General features: G+C 36.4%; 1 protein-coding gene across 1 annotated transcript in view; it reads right to left on the reverse strand.

Annotated features, from left to right (window-relative positions):
- Window positions 1–18,355, reverse strand: part of Iqub (IQ motif and ubiquitin domain containing) — a 52,482-nt gene that overhangs the window by 15,471 nt on the left and 18,656 nt on the right. The window contains exon 10 of the mRNA XM_090332237.1: window positions 7,854–8,029. Coding sequence (XP_090188363.1) covers window positions 7,854–8,029 — 176 coding nt within the window. The remainder of the gene's footprint in view (window positions 1–7,853; window positions 8,030–18,355) is intronic.

Below are 18,355 nucleotides of genomic sequence, written 5' to 3' on the forward strand. Positions count from 1 at the left end.
GCTTGTTACTTTGGAAATAGAGGTGCCCTGGTTTTTCTGCATGGCCTGATTTCAAACTGGTTTCAGGTAGTCTTGGAGCGTCACTAGAGTATAGAGTTTATTTGAGAGCCCTTTTCCAAAAGTTTTAAGCAGTATTAGGCTAGGTTTTATACTATAATCTTCTAACATCTAACTAGTATCTTAACCTTTGCATGCAATTTTCCTTAGGGTGGCTCTTTTAAATACAGTTTATTTTCTAAGAAGTGTGGGCAATAATATCTTTTGCTCTGTATACAAGTAACATTTCATAGTAAAAATTCTTGTAATACCTTTTCATATAATGACTACTTTTAGCTAGTTTATTCAATCTTTTCCATTTATATACTGACTTCATTCTATTTTCCTTTCAAAATATTAGTCCTGTGGAACACAGTGTTATATATAGAAATATCATGAGCTTTTCCAAATCTTTCTACAAATAAAGCCTTCCTATCCTCCAATTCTGAATTCAAACACTGTCTTATCAATAAATATTCTTTTAAATACTATAATTTGAAGCAATTCATTAACTATATACAAAATTGTATAACACATGTAAAATAAACACACATACAAATGTATGCAATGTTTTTCAGTAAGTTGGAACAATGATATTTGAATCTAAATTTTTCTATGATTATTTTATGCTTATTAAAGCCACTGCACCCAAAAGACTTTTCAAAAATATATTTTTCATTTAATTCTGGATGCTTCATGGATTCTCATTTATCAAACAACTATTTATGAAGCTTAATGTAACAGTCAGTGTAAATAGGCACTAAGTAGACAAAATACTCTCCTGATTCCAAAAACTTTCACATCTTAAGCCTGTAAAAATTAGAAATTGAATAATTAAAATAATGGGTGAGTATAGTTCATAACTGTAAATAAACAGGTAATTCTGAGTGGCTTGTAAAGCATTTGACTCAGAAAAAAAAAGAAAGCAGTCCCTAAGAAAAAAACTGAAGAGTCAACAAGACTAAGCATGTTAGAGAACAGAGTGATATCATCAAAGACTATTAGATTGGAAGCTCTATGTTCCTAGGGCTGACATATGACATTTCAGATTGGAGGCTGTGGCTCATGCCTGTAATCCTGGCTACTCAGGAGGTTGAGATCTGAGGATCAAGGTTCAAAGCCAGCCAGGACACAAAAGCGCCTGAGACTCTTATCTCCAATTAACCTATAGAAAATGGGAAGTGGGGCTTAACTCAAGGGTAGGGCAGTAGCCTTGAGCTGAAGAGCTCAGAGTTCATGACCCATGACCCCCCCCCCCAAAAAAAAGAAAAGAAAAAGAAAATGTCAACTTTGCTTATTTATCTTCCTTAGTTCTTTTGTTCTTTGAGTGTTTTGGCTATCATAGGAGATGTACAACAATCATGTCTTTAAATTGTTTCAGAAAATAGAAGTGTAATAAATCCCATTTACCTGCCAGCAAATGAGACAGCCTGGGGGTAGGGAGCAAAGAAACAAAAGAACAGCAGGAAGACACATTTCGTAGAAAGGAAGGTGGAAAGATGATGAAAACCTTTAGAGGATTTTATCCTCTCATTGTGAGGATAAGTCTTTCCCTCCTCTTGAATTAAACCTCAAGTCTCGCAAGACACAAATAAGACCTACACTTCACTCTCCCAAAGCGACTGGAGAGTGATCAACTTTTATTTTCCTCAGCAAAGGGTTTCACACATCCATAGCAAAATCCTTGTTTTGCTCAGAGAGAGGTGGATGCATTTTTCTATACCATTAGCTATTGGCCAGCTGAGTTTGGAAAATATACAGCTAATATGAATTGCAGGAATTGGGGGGGGGGCAGGTAGAGTTTTTTGTTGTTTTGGTTTTGCTTTTCTTTTCTCAGTAGTGAAGCTTGAATCTAGGACCTGCCTGAGCACTGTTCCTAAGCTTTTTCACTCAAGGCTAGTGTTAGACTCCCGACTCAGCGGGACGTCTTTCAGACGGAGCCCCCTTCCCAAGGAACAGCGAGTCCACACAGTCGGATGCAATCAGCAAGAGGTTTATTTGGGAACCCGGGCGTCCGAGGGCAACAAGGTCTCCTAGGAGACTTGCGCACCTAGGCTGGGGAGAGGGGGATATTTATGGGTGGCTGAAGCAGGTTACAGAAGCAGAAGCATAGTTACAGGGTAATGATTGATTAATGATTGATTATAATCACATTAGGTAAGACTCAGCTAGGGGTTTATTGAATTTCCACTTGGTTAAACAGGCAGTTGACTGCATGTCTTGTTTCTGGCCATATTTTATTGTTTTATTCCTGGAATTTCCCCCTCTTATTCAGGTTCATAAGGTATACAGTTTCACTGACTCGAACCAACTCAAACTGCACATCCTGTTGGCTGTTCTTCAGCCCATTGTATAAACTGCAACTACTTGCACTATTCTAAAGGCCATTCTTCTATTCTCTTAAGATTTTGGATTTCTTAAGTAAAATGTTTGTGTTGTGTGGTTACTATTGGTTACTATTACTTATGGAGAGATTTCATATTTCTCAACATTATGGGGAAATTCCATATTTTTCACTAGTGCTCTACTAGGTTGGGCAACAACTCCACTTCTGGTTTTCTGGTGGTTGATTGAAGGTAAAAGTCTCACAGACTTTCTTGCCTGGGCTGACTTCAAACTGTGACCTGCAGTTCTCAGCCTCCTGAACAGGCATGAGCCACCAGTGCCTGACTGAATTGAAGGTGTTTAAGGTGTAAGAACTGGTATATGCATCAAAGAGAATCAAAGAAATAAGTTATCTTCACTCTAAAGGAAACCTCTTACAGAAATTTAAATTGTCTCTTTACAAGATTTGGATAAAAAGCACCTGAAGGATATTAGAAAGCAACTGATGACTTTTCATTTATATTTCTTAACCTAACTTGCTGTACCTCTGTTGAGAGTTTTTAATATTTGATGACCTTTAGAATTCAATATTTGATGTATTAAAATTACAAATTATTTAATGCCACAAAACTTTTCAGCAGTACACCTTCATACTAACAATGAGAATTTAGCATAAAAACTACTCAAATTTATTAGTTCTTATACTGATTGGACTAACTCAAAAATCACATGGCTCAGTAGAAATTCTAGGTTCAGAATAAGAAGAGAAAGAAGTAAAATATTTTTCCATAGACTAAGTAGTACTTAGAATGAATTTAACTAAACCTAAACATAAAGTCATAGTCTACAAACTTGTTTATAAATTATAGGAAGGAATACATGCATCTAAACATTGTGGTGCTAAATGTAGATTGTGAAGTTTTCACTATGACTTTGATCAGATATTAGTTTTGACATCTACAAAACCTAAGGACTTATCTAGCTTCTGGGATTCCTCAACCATCAAGTAAAGCATGAGGATAAGTTGTTTGGATCAACACGGATTTCCCCTGACTATTTCAGGGGAATATATACTGGGAAGTAAATGGACATAAAGAATAGATATTGAGTCTATTCATCTTATTTTTTAGATGTTTACTACAGCATCATATACACAAAGATATTTTTAAATGATTCTATATTAAAGTGACAACATTTTTAACTTACTACAATGGTTTAGAAGCAGGCTAAAAGTCACTTGTCTACAATATTGACAAAGGCTAGATGAATTAGGCTATGAAAACATACTAGGGATCGTTCTAGTGTAATCGTTGTTCCATTCTCCGGTGTGTTTTTCATGACCAAGTACGAAACTGTGGCTACAATTAAGGTGAAGTTGCCTCATTTCCTTGTATCCAATGATGCCCTGAAGTTAGCTTAGGGACTGATACACCATTTGCAAAGAAATGACAAAACCTGTAAAATATTTGGCCCCAAGAGACAAAAGGATACATATTTTCCCTTATGTATGGAAGCCAGATTTAGTTAAATACATTGGGCAGTATGCAAATATATATAAATACAGTAACTGAAACATGGTAAATTTAAGGGAGAATTCAAATGGTGTATAATTCCTTAGAAAGGCAAAAGTCAAACTTCAACAAAATACCAGGAAGTAGATACTCAAAAGGGGTGGGTGAGGTGGGGTCAATGGGAAAAGGCATGAACTCATGAAGAGGAGAAGAGGGGAGGAAATGCAATAAAAAATTCAATATATATCCTACAAAATTAAGAAGAGTGAGGAAAGGAGTGGGTTTGGGAGAGAGGTGAAAATGTTGAAAGGATTGACCATTGATCCAAATGCATTATGTTCATAAGCTGCTTTGTTAAATAGTAACTCCTTTGTACAACTACTTAAAGATAATTTAAAATTAAAATCAATAAAAAAAATTAAAAAGAAAGAAAGAAAGATGGGTGCTATCCATTTTCCTTGTTCATTGGCACTCAGATGCTTCCAGCTCCCATGCTGTCCTGGCCTAATGTCCTTGTTTCTGGTAAGGTAAAGAGACTTGTGGGAACACAGTTCCCACTGATGAAGCTTTGCTAAAAATTACAGCTACTTGCTCAAAGAAAAAGGTTAGCTTATACTTATAAAAATTATGGCTTCTCTCCAGTAGATTCATTTTTCTCAGGATTAGGAAATTCAAGAATTTAAGGTGACAAGTGTCTACCTAATCTCTTGATGATGTTTCAAATATAATATAAAATTTCACACCATTATTCTGCCCTTTCTTTTCCTCCCTGCTTTCCTCTGCAAGTATTTTTGATACTCCATAATAAATGATATGCTAAGATTTGAAAATAGAAAGATTGGAAAGAATAAAATTTGCCACCTTATCAAATACAGAATCTAGGAAGTAATCAGATATTAGGGATAAAAAAATAGCATGATCATTGTGTACAAAACAGAGATGAGACAGCAAATAGTACAGGCTAATACAGGAAGATCAGCAGGTCCTCTGTCAAAGCTTGTTTCAAAAAAGTAGCTCACTAGCAGGGAAGAGGGAAGAAGATATTCTGTGTGGTGGCAACTACAGAAGCAAAAGCCTCAAGAGTGCATTATCTTTCTCAAGACATATATTGAAGTACAGTGGGGGCAATAGAGTATGGTTCAAGGAAAGAGGATGATCAAAGTGATGAGTAAAGTGTGCAGAGAAAAGGCTGTGAAAACTTTTGTTCCCTCGGGGAAGTGTAGAAAGGCAGAATCAGAGATGTGCTCAGTGTTGCCATTATGGTGCTGGTATGGATGGTGGAGGAGGAAAGAAGAGAAGCAAGACTTCAGGCAAATGTCTGCCTTAGAAACAAAGTAATCCAGATGAGAAAGAAAACAGACTCAATTAAAGCAGTGTCAATCTCCCTCTCCCTCTCTCCCTCTGTCTCCCTCAGTCTGTCTCTCATGTGCGCACGTGCACACAGACGCGCGCTCACACGTAAGTCCCATCTCATGACAATCTCAGAAAAGAGGGAAGGAAGCAATAGAAGGGAACAGCCCTATTACAGATCCTCAGAAGCCTTCATCTGTCCATGCTTCAGGAAGATCCCAAGGAATTTTGACCAAACTGGAATTCCATGTAGTTCAAATCTTGGTCTGTATGGCCTATAGGCAAAGTTGTCAACATCTCATGGCACTGCAATTTTATGAAAGTCAATGATAGTGGAATTAGGAAAAAGTTTAAAAAAGAAAAGAAAAAATTAGGGAGATAATAATCAAGTAATAGAGAGAGAGAGAGAGAGAGAGAGAGAGAGAGAGAGAGAGAGAGAGAGAGAGAGAGAGAGAGAGAGAATTAAAATAACAGAAAAATAAAAAGGAAAATTTAAAAAGAATGCTATCCAGGTTTTTCACTACTACACTGTTGGTGGGGGTGCGAACTCGTTCAACCACTATGGAAAGCAGTATGGCAGTGCCTCAAAAGACTAAACAGAGCTCCCCTATGACCCAGCAATTCCACTAGTAGGCATTTAGCCAATTGTCCAGAAACAAGGACATACTAAATCCACTAGCACAACGAGGTTCATTGGCAGCACTATTTACCATAGCAAAGATATGGAACCAGCCCAGATGTCCCTCAGTTGATGAGTGGATCAACAAGATGTGGTATTTGTACACAATGGAATTCTATGCTGCCATCAGAAAGAATGACATTGCCCCATTTGTTAGGAAATGGAAAGACTTAGAAAAAATCATATTAAGTGAAGTAGCCAGACTTAAAGGAACATAGGCTCAATGGTTTCCCTCATTTTTCATAATCAGTAGAAACCTTGGGCTCTCCTAGCAAAGATTTGCAATGGAGCAAAACCTAGATACATAAGGCCATATAGTATGACGCTAAATAAAAGGACCTCTAGGATATAGAAACAAAAGCCACATAATGAGTGATTGTTGTCCTTAATGTACTATGTTATCTGTCATCTCTTTTGGTGTCCCTTGGTTATCTCATATTGTTACAGTATCTCACTTTGTTATCTGATATATTGGATATATTTGTATTTGGTTATTTGAAATTGGATAGGGAAGGGGGGAAAACAAGATGAGGGGTGGAGGTGGGGGGAGGGAAATGGGGACCAAGACATGAGAAAGGGTATCAATGTATGTGAATTAATTCACCTTCTATCTGGCAAATATAATGTAACCCTTCTATTAATTACAATAAAAATGTATTTAAAAAGAATGCTATCCAGGGGGCCGGGAGTTTGGCCTAGTGGTAGAGTGCTTGCCTAGCATGCACGAAGACCCGGGTTCGATTCCTCGGTACCACATACATAGAAAAAAAAAGCCGGAAATGGTGCTGAGGCTCAAGTGGTAGAGCTCTAGCCTTGAGAAAGTCCAAGGACAGTGCTCAGGCTCTGAGTTCAGCCCAGGACTGGCAATTAAAAAAAAAAAAAAAGAATGCTATCCAGGTTTCTATATAGACAAATGTGTTTGCAATACTAATATCCATAGAGAAAGGTCACTTGAATAGTTCAGAATAGGAGTACAAAAATCAGATTAGAAATGAAATAGGCAACAGATAGATGACATGGTTTAGAGTTGCATGATATTTGAGGTATAATTTGGACAATCAAAGAGTGCTGACAGTAGGGAATCGGATATAGGATTTGGTAGTTCCTAAACTTCTGACCTAGAATTTAGAACTGCAGTTAAAACCGAAGAGAAACTGGGATCAAAAAGAGAGTATGTAAGAAAAAAGGGGGGGAATATGTAAATAAGATCAGGAAAACATTTGAAGTAGTATAATACACTTTTAAGAACAAATAAGCATCATAGAAGTAGAGTCATTAAATATCTTGGAGACCTTCATGCTTTTCTTCTGGATGGTTTGGCTTTTAATTGTTCAGAAAGACCAAGTTTATAAAAGGAAGTTGTTACCATGGAAACAGGATATTCAATCTCAAACGGGCAGTTTGACCACAAAAGGGTAATTACTGTAGGTTTTTTCCCCCCTAATTGTGTGTTTTTATACTTTTCAATAATCACATATTCTTTCAGTCAGAAATTTCCAGTTTGTTAAGCTGCAGTGAGCCAAAGCAACAGTATTGCTGTCTCCAGCTGTTTCCCCAGGTTACTTTCCATGTGGGACACCTCAGACCCAGATATCCTGCAACTTTACTACTCTGCATTTTATCAGATTGTTGAACTCATACAGTTCATGTAACCAGCCTAAATCAAAATAAAGGAAGTCACAGGGAAGATGTCTCTATCTTCTCTTCATGAACGAATCGCTCTAGTGAATAACATGCTAATTTCTTGTTCCTCGTTAATCTCTGTTCTAGGGTATAATAAAATCTACAGCTGTATCAGAAGAATAAGTAAGTCAAATTTGAATATATACATGCTATCAAAATGTTCAAGAAAATTTGTGTAAATTCTTATGATACAGATCTTTTTCAGATCGCTGCTCAGCATTTTTTACTTCAAGATACATGTGTATTTAAATAGTAGTTACTTCACTTACCTTACTGAGAAAAGCTTGTATTGATGCTTCCTGTCTCTCCTTAAGAGCAGCGTCTCTATATCTCCCAATGGAAGCAATTAGCTGGGTCTCTTTTTCCAAAAGTTCACACAAGCAAGCTTTCCTTTCAGCTCCAGTGGAATATTGGTTAATGCGTGCAAGTTCTTCTTGCCGCCAGACTACAAGAATAAAAATAAAAGGACCGAGTTTTTAAAGTGCCCCATGTTTACAAAGCATTTTTCCATTATATCCTGACAGAGTATTTTATTTTTGAGTCCATTTTTTAAAAAAATTATACAGGAATAGAATCATTCACATGATATATTTGGTGCCTGGACAGGAAAAAAACAGGACCAAATGGACTCTGAGAGACTTAATGCAATAAAAGTAAAATCAAGCAAACAGAAATATATATATACATATATATGTGTGCATATATATGTATGTGTATATATATATATATATATATATATATATACACACTACCAGCAGTGGGAAAACATATGGCTTGGGCTGTGGGGTGCTATGGATGCACACAGCTCAGATCTTCCTTCTGGAGAGCACGTGTCAAAAGAAACAAGTAGCTGATGGTTCCAGCACTTCAGATCTGCTGCTAGCCTCTGCAGACAAAGCTCTCAGTGACAAGCAACCATCAGAACAACAACCCGCTTTTCTATGGTCAGTTAAATTAGAACTGGCCACTGGGCTGATTTGGCATTCCTAAGAGTGTATCAACTTGTGATCCTCCACACCCGATGGCTTGTTCCTCGAATCTCTGTTTCTGTGTCCAATATCATCTCCATCTGAAGACTTTCCTTGCCTCTCTCTCCTTTGTTTTTCACCTATTACCATCTGCTTCCTGGAAGACAGATTTATATGGAAATGTTGACCTCAGTGACTACCCTCATTCAGTTAGGTATCATTTCCTCTTTCCCTCTCTTTTTTTATAAAACCCTCAATTATAGCACCAGATGTTGCCAAAATAATTGCATTTACTCTGAACCCAAATGCAAAGCATTACATTCTTATATTTATATTGCAAATCTTGATTGCTATCAATAAAGATGGCATTCCCTGAATTACATGCCAAGACAAAGCCACAAAGGAACAATATTTTAATATGATCATCTTACCTATAAAGTAAGATCATATCCTCAAAATTAATCTATATTATAAAAACATAGATTTCTAGGCCCAGTTTCAAATTTACATAAATCAGAATTTCTGGTCTCAGATATCTTTGTCATAACTAGTGTTCCACTTAATTTGTTATACATTCTAAACTTATGTAGGAAAACTTGTTCATCCCACATCTCTAAAATGCTAACCTTATGTACATTACCAGTAGCATAAGGCTGAAAACAACCTCTGAAACTAAATTCTTCAGCCTACATCTAAGAAAGCACCTTTCTCTCAGTAGCTTGGAGAGAGTTGTTTGGCTCCCCATGGTCTTGGCATTCGTTTACAAAGTCAACTTCTAGGGTTACATTACATCCTGTTGGGCATCTAAAGATAGCCCACTTATGTCACATCCCATTTATTTCTTCTTTTTTTAAGACATAAACACTTCCACTTCTTAAATTGCACATCATTTGACATCATTTTCTTTCCTGTCTGGCTCAAGCTCCTCTCAAAATGTGGCATATTGAGCTTGTGCTATGGTAAAGGCATCTGTACAATCTCTCAACCCCTTCTCCTATGTCCTGACTAAAATGGTACAAGAAATATGAAAGAGAATAAAATGATGCTTGAAACAACATTAGAAGTTAGAAAGAAATTGAACCCCTCTGCTAAAACCCTGAGGATTTTCTACAAGTTATGCAGGGCTCCTGAATAAATGGGAGACATTGTCAGACATGTACATAACTGTTCCTCAAATTACTGCTGTGTTTCTCAAAAAGAGAACATTGTAGTACATGGCAAATTTCAATTTAAGGGACTAAGGGCTAGAGAAAGGGCTACGAAGAACGATTAAGGCATTTACTTTGACTTTAGAAAAAGTATTCAAAAATCTTTAAGGAGAATGCCTGATATTATAAGTCAGGAAATAGTTAGGAAATAACTATCATGGTTTGTGCAGTAAGTACAGATAAAAATTTAAGAACTCATAAAGCAAGATGTAAACTGAAGCTTAGTAGTTATATTTAAAATATAAAATGGCATTCTGTTGAAAATAGAATAACTTTGTAAAAATGCAATGACATAGCCAAGTACCAGTGACTGTTATCTTAGCTACTGAAGGGGCTCTGGAGGATGGCATTTTGAAGCCAGCAAAAAGAAGCAGGATTGGAGGCACAGCTCAAGTGGTAAAGCACCAGTTGAGCAAGCAAGCAAACAAGTGTGGGGATATGTACCCAGTACCAAGGAAAAACACTGCAATATTTTCAACAGTCAATCTCTGAGTGATCAATGGAAAGTCCTGCTTTCCGGGAGCATGTCCCTTCTCCATGACTCATTCAAGATTCCCAAGAGTAGTTGTGACCAAATGCATGATGTGTCACAAATTGCAGTTCTTTTTTTGTCAGGTGTCCCCTGTGTAGCAGCAACTTAGTTTTAAAGGCCTGATCATCCATAGCAGGCCTTGCACTTCCGCAGGATTCTCAGATTCCCATACAGGTGTCAAGAAGCTTGTCTTCCTTCCATGGAAGGTTAGACCACTTTACCTTCTCTCAGAAAGCTATCTCTCCAGAAGCAGGATTGCAATGCATCAAATTAGATTATACTGGATGCTGTGGTTTTACTAAACTAGTTCTACTCTGTCTGCTCTCCTTATAGATACATTGTATAGATTCTCTTAACTACCTTTTTTCTAAATTTAAGGCTATACTGGCGGAGGGGGCATTTCTAAGTACAGTACATATTTATTTCTGCCTCCTGTCTTCTCAGTTTCTGGCCTTCTCTTTTCTAATTAAATTATTCAATTAAATAATCAGAAACATCATATAGTACTGCTTACTATGTGCCAACCATATTCCAGGTGCTTCATGCACATGAACTCATTTAATCTCCTGGCAAGCCAAAAAAGTAAATGTTATTATTCTCCACCACAGAAAAGAAAATTAAGGATCTGTAAACTTACCCAAGAGGTGTAGCCAGGACTCAAACTTGGGCAGTCTAGCTCTGTCATTCATTCTCCTAAACACTATGACCCTGCCTGTCAAAAACCATGCTCTCTCTGGGCACAGGAGACTCTCACTTGCAATCCAAGCAACTCAGGAGGCTGAGATCCAATTATCTCAGTTTGAAGCTATCCTGGATAGGAAAATCTGTGTCTCTTATCTATAACTAACCACCAGTCTGTAGCCCAAATGGTAGAGCATTAATCTTGAGCAGAAAAAGCTTAAGGACTAGCAAACACACACACACACACACACACACACACACACACACACACACACGCACCATTATCTCAATTGTATACAGGCTTTTCAATGTATACTCATCAGTAATAAAGGGCTATTTATTTAATTGGTCATATAAATCGTTCTTTCTACATAGGGCTAATTTATAATTATATTGTCAATGTGATATTTTACAATTTTATGAATAGTGTTTGGACCATAGAATTTTTTTCTGAGTTTTAAAAAGCTGTTTCCTTGATGCAGTTATTATAGCTGCCAAAAATCCTCTCATTTCTTTGTCATGTCAAAACACTCAACCACTTGTGAGCAATTATTGTGTGAAGGGAAGTCTACAAAATTCTCTAGCACATATAAAAATGAGGATGACACAGCCCCTTCTTCAAGTAACTAACATGTTTCTTTCCCTCTTCCTAATTGATAGATGTAAAATACTTCCACAAAAACAGAAATTCTGATTTTCTTTCTATTCATAATCATCCTCCAAAACCACCATTTTCACCAACAGGTTTATAGACTCATTTGGATAGATCTCTTCCTGTCATAAAACCATGTCCCCTTATCCTACTAGATACGATTCAAAGACATGGACTCTTCTCATTTATATTCAAGACATGGTCAATTGCAAGGACACTTCAGAATTATATAAACATATTTATATAAAATGACTTACACAGAAAATATATTTGGTTTCTATGAAGATTGCAGGTTTACTTTAACAATAGTCTCTGTGAGTTGAGAGATAAACATTTAAAGCCAAAATGCCTATTTGGCTCTTTTGTTTAACCACTATTTTTTATGATATCTGGTTTTTACAGCTTTATCGAGCTATCTCTTTGTCCTTTTACATTTCAACTTGAAATCTTTCTGATGGGTCAGGGATCTGCCAGTCTTATTCTTAGAATAAGAATAGGATTCTTAAAGTTCTTAAGAATCTACTTAGTCCTTTATCAGGAATATATTATTCAAACATTATATGGTTTGATTGCTCCAGAAAGAGAATTTGTAAATTTAAAATAAATTATGTTCAGCAAAAGGATTGTAATTTAAGAGCTAAATTATTTTGTCCAGGTTATGATTGATGAGCTTGTTATTTAAAAGCTGCTTTACCAACCAAAAGAACTTTAAGAAATATGACAAAATCAATATAACAAAAGGCAGTTCATGAATAAAAAGAAAAATTGCTTAGTTTCAGAAATAACAGAATATTTATCTCACATAATCATATAAATGTTCCCAAGAAGTAAATAAAAAGTCATTGATATTAGTATGGCCATTTTAATTTTCAGTTTCATATGAGACACTTTTAGAACCTGTAATATATTTAATGCTGTAATATAGTTAATCCAATAATGTATTATTCAAGCCATTCTGGAACTATCCAAGAGCAATGTATTACTCTGTTGTAAAAAAAAATACATATCCTGGGAAAATTTGGAATCAGACATAAAAGTATGCATTCACAGTGTGCATTTACTTTCATATGTAGTTGGGTTTTCCATTTCCATTAATTATTACTCTGCCATTTCAAAGGAAAGCAACCTACCCAAGGTAATTAGCAATTAAAATATTCTTTTTCAACACAGTATCTAGTGAGTAAAGTTCTCAAGGGGAAAAACTGTGAAAGATAAGGGACGGTTGACATTGTTTAAAAAGAGGTGTACTCATTACCTAACTTACATACCTGTAACCCCTCTGTACATCACCTTTACAATAATATTTTAAAAGAAATTAAAGTAGATTAAACTTCCCATTAGATTACAATAGTAAATCTATTGTTGAGGGATGGTAGTAGAAAAAATACTATGTTCCAAATATTAACAAGAATAGGGAAAATATATCAGGGAACAGAAACAGCTGAAAAAAATGACATCTCCATTTCCAGAACTACATAGAAAATACATTACATCAGACAAGGATGAAGAGAGAGAAAGCAATGAGGGAGAAAGAGAGGGAAGGAAGGAGAGAAAGAAGAAAGGAAAAAAATATATGAAAAAAAGAAAGAAGAAAGGAATGAAGGAGAGAATGAGGGAAAGAAGATGGAAGGAAGGAAGGAAGGAAGGAAGGAAGGAAGGAAGGAAGGAAGGAAGGAAGGAAGGAAGGAAGGAAGGAGAGAAGAAAGGAAGGAAGGAAGGAAGAAAGGAAGAAAGGAAGGAAGGAAGTTAGGAAGGAAAATGAATGAAGGAAGGCTAAGAAGGTATATTTATTTTTAATTACCACAACACAAATAAGAATGCTACAAGCAATAAGAGAATTAAAAGCAATCCTCCATATTTATGTATCTAAAAAGAGATAGCCAAATAAGAAGCACTTGCGGAACTGATAGGAAAACAGAAAGAACCACAATCATGACCTGAGACGTCAATGCCCTTCTCCTCCATAATTGACACATATAAAATAACATACTTTAAGTAATCTGTGAAATCAAACAGCAATCATGATGCATTTTGAACTGAAATAAAGTTAAAATCCAACATAACAGAATTTGGGGATGTAGCTAATTTAGGGAGAAATTCATAACACCAAATACCTGTATCAGGAAAGAGTTCAGACCAATGGCTTTTGCTTTCACCTTATGACTAGAAAAAGAAAAGCAAGTTTTTTAACCAAAAGTAAGCAGAATATTAATGATGTAAAGCATTAGAAATAAAGGAAATATAAAAGGAAAAGTCAGTAGAAAATTGATAAATCTGAGCCATATTGACCTGAAAGAAAAAGAAAAAAATACCAATCTTTGGAATTTAGGTACCATTACTACAGATGCTACGATACCCTATTGTACAATTGCTATATATATATGGTGGGACTAGAGAATGAACTCAAGACTTTTCACTTAAAAACAATCTAACATTTCCAAAGCGGGGGGAAGCACAGGAGGAGGAAAAAGAGGAGAGATAAACAGAATAAACTTAAGAGCCCGTGAAATCAATCCATAGATGCAATCAAGTGATACTTGAACTCTTGTCTGAAAGTTTATTGAAAACGCATTTCTTGGCTAGATAGAATCCCATGCTTGAGGCCTGACAGGCAATTCACACTCACACTCCTAGGGCCTTTGAACTGATTTCCTTCCTGCAAGTTCCACTGACCAAGAGAGACACATGCACTCCAGAGACACCCGCACTCATGGTGGATCTAGCTATTCCTGACATAAACCTCATCATGTCTGTAGTTAGGCCTGTTGTACAAGAAACAAGAGGACCTCTTTCTATTTGCTTGTTCTCTATATTGTGTAGTCCTGGTTTGGTAAAGACAACTAGATACCAAAAATTTCCTAGTAGTGATGTATGTCTCAATTTATAGCAAAATCTCAAGATATCAAGTTATCTATCTCTGATAAATCTCTACTTTCTTATGGAGTCAGTCCTCAATGTACAATCTTGGGCAACGTTTAGGCACCCGTCTTCCATGTTTCACAAACAAAGATAACTCATTTCAAAATTCCCCAGGAAGGCTGTCTTGAAGTTCTTCTCAACAGGTAACTAGCTAACCAATATCACAGCCCTAATAGTCTCTCCAAAAGCACAGCAATAGTCCCTCTACAGAAGCCACTTTGACCTCTTCTACTTCTGCTTCCTAACCCTTTCTCTATCTTTAAGCTTCTTGTTTGGACCAAGTCATTCCTCATTCCTAAGCAAAAATGTTTGAGTGAGAGGGGCTGCCTTACACTGACTGAAATCCTGTTATATCGCCTACCGGATGTGCAGTCAGTCGTAAGACAGGGTTTAGTTGTGGACACACTCCAGAGAGACCACAAGTAACACATATGAATAGGGATGATGTGACAATTCAAACTTTCATCATCTCCTTAAAGAGTATAAACTAGAACAATCTCTGAAAAAATTACCCACTAAGGTCCTAGACTTACACCCAAGATTTACCTACCTACCTTCACCAAAACATGTTTTGTGCAGCACTGCTTGTGTTTGCCAAAATGGGACAGAACTGAAGGGAAAGCTCTACAGCAAAATGGATAAATAAATCATGATGCACTCATGCAGTGACATACTCCAGGGAAATAACAATATGAACCAAATTAAACTGCACATGAAATCATCAATGAAGTTCATGACATCATACTGAAATTTAAAAGCCAGACACAATTGGAGCACAGGTATTTTCCACCTATGATCTTAATTAATTGGGAGGATGAGCCTGGTGGATCACAGTTCAAGTCAGCCAGGCAGAAAACTTAATGATGCTCTATCTCATCAGAAAAAGTCAGGTATGGCCTCAGGTACTTGTCATCCAACTACCATGAAATGTCTAAAATAAGCAGGGTAAATGTCCAGGAGTCAGCCCTTACCTCAGAAGTGCTGGTGCATATATGAGCTAGAGATATGGCTCAGTGATAAAGCACCTGCCTAGAAAACTTGCCCTGAGTTCATGCCATAATTATCACCCCCCAAAAGAAATCCAGACACAGAACCTTTATTCTGAATAGTATACTTACATAAATTTTTTAAGTAGCAATACAAACCAAATTACTTTATGTTTCCTTTAAATATAATTATTTAAACATATATAACTATTTTTATAAATCATTAATTCACATAACAATTTAGATTACTGAAAGAAGGAACCCTGAACACTGCAAACATAAAAAGTGTTAGCTAAAGACAATATTCTCTTTGCTATATAGTAAGCAGTTAAATTGTTTACTTAAATTGATATCATGTTTTTCTTTTCCTTTTGGATTTGTTTTGTCTTGCCTTTGGATCTTTACTTTATTTTTATTTTTTTTACTGTAATGTATAGAGGGGTTACAGTTACATTCACCAGGTAGTAGATGCATTTCTACTCACCCTTACTTAGGCTTTTGTCCCCATTTCCCTCTCCCCATTCCCTCCCAATCATCTTGTTTTCCCCCTTCCCTTTTCTATTTCAAATAAACAAATATAAAATATGCCAAGTAACAAAGTCAGATACTGTAACAATATGAGATTAGCCAAAGGGCAACAAAAGAGAAGAGAAATAACATACTACATTAAGAACAAAAATCACTCAAGATAAAGTTCTTGTTTCCATATCCTGGAGATCCTTTCATTTAGCGTCATCCTATATGGTCCTATGTATCCAAGTTTTGTGCTGTTTTATTTTTTTTAAGCAGGAGCTCATTATGTACCCAGTTTGACATTTAACTCACAGTCCTTCTACCTCAGACTGCTGTTTATTCGCATTACAGACATACATCACCATTCCTAACTGCTCTTCCTTTTAATATTTAAGTTTTTGCATTATGATTTAAACTACTGTACACAGTTGTCACTATGTACCACAAGAGGGCAGCAGTCTCAAAGATTGCAGTTAGAAATGTGAAAAGAAGAAAATGATTAAATAGAAAGGACTATCAATCATTGAGTTTGTGAATCAGATTTCAACTACAACAAAAAGAAAAAGAATTTAAAATTATTGTTCTCAGGGCTTTGATTTATAATTTTAGGATTCACTTGGAAAAAAGAGATTTGCTTTTTTGTGTAGTAGTATTCAAGAAAAAATCATGTATAGATTTATATAAAATATATTAATTTTACTTTAACATAGAAAATCTGTAGACATATTTACCACGGAACAATCTCTCACAGGCATTTCTATGTGGACACTTTGGATGATATAGGATATCTGACTTCTATTATTACTTTGATTAGGGGAATATTTATTCTAAGATTTAAACGTGGATAACAAGGAAAGAGCTCTGAGAAAGGGATGCTTTATCTATTGCTCTGAATAAAGAATTCTTTTTTAAAATTTTATTTTATTGTTGGGGTAATGTACAGAAGAGCTACAGTTACATTCATCAGATAGTGGGTACATTTCTTCTTAAACATTGTTACCTATTCCCATATTTTTCTCCCACTTTCCCTCTCCTCACCCCCACTCGCTCATCTTGTTTTTCCCTTACCTTCCCATTTTCAAATATACAACTAAGCAATATACCAAGTACCAAAGTCAGATACCGTAACAACATGAGATAAACTTTAAGCGGAAAAGAAGAGAAAAGAAATAGCTTCACATAGTACTCTGAATAAAGAATTCTTGTCTTGTTCAAACTGAAGCTTTCAATTTACTATGCATCCTGTGGGTGTATTGAGGTCTAACTTATCTAGTATTGACATAAGAGTAAGATTTAAAAAGCATTGCCACAAGGTACCTATGGCTAACACCTTTTATCCTCGCTACTACGGGGGCTGAGACCTGAGGGTCACATTTGAAGCCAAATCAAGGAAGTCCATGAGACACTTATCTCCAGTGAACCACCAAAAAGCTGGAAGTGGAGCTATAGTTGAAGAGACAGGACACAAACAAAAGGCTCAGGGACAGCAGTGAAGCCCTGAGTTTAAAGCTTCAGGATCTCTCTCTCTCTCTCTCTCTCTCTCTCTCTCTCTCTCTCTCTCTCTCTCTCTCTCTCTCTCTCTCTCTCTCTCTCTCTCTCTCACACACACACACACACACACACACAGCACTGGCAACTCCACGTTGTAAAAAGCATTCATAGACATGATGCTACATTGAGAGATATAACTTCTTCTCTACTCCAGATTCACACTGTCAAGAACTTCAGAAACCAGATGAGGCAGTTCTTTCTCTGACATGACTGAAGATCAAGTAAATGAATACACTAAAACTTTGTAACATTGTATATGCACACTTACTGTTGTCAATATAAGACCATTGCCAATTACATTCCAGTATTAATTCCTGCCGGGGCCTACAGGCAGCAAATTGGGGTTCCTGAAATAGGGGGCAGGGACTGGAAAAAATAGAAGAGAGACAAACACATCGGGTCCGGGAGGTCTGCAGCCCAGGCAAAAACTGCAGCCCCGTTTATTATCAACTCAAAGCTTATATCCCTTCTTGAGACCAGGGTACTGCCAGGTGTTACATCCAGATGGTTAATCAGGGAACTGTTGGGGGTTCCATTCATATGGTAAATCTCAGATCAATTGAACAGGAGAAGGCCAAAAAACAATAAGACAATCAAGCAATTATCTGATGCAAATCAAAGTACAGTTTGATTCCACTCTGGCTCCCAACAAATTCCTATCTCAAATGTAAGATATTATTCATCTTTCTAAATTCCCCACTTCAGATTCCCTAGACAGCTCTCTGAAATAATAAGGTCTTCCTTTTGTTCAATAAAATTTT

Source organism: Megascapheus bottae, chromosome 5 (assembly GCF_031878675.1).
Source record: "Megascapheus bottae isolate mThoBot1 chromosome 5, mThoBot2.hap1, whole genome shotgun sequence".
Classification (NCBI taxonomy): Eukaryota; Metazoa; Chordata; class Mammalia; order Rodentia; family Geomyidae; genus Megascapheus; species Megascapheus bottae.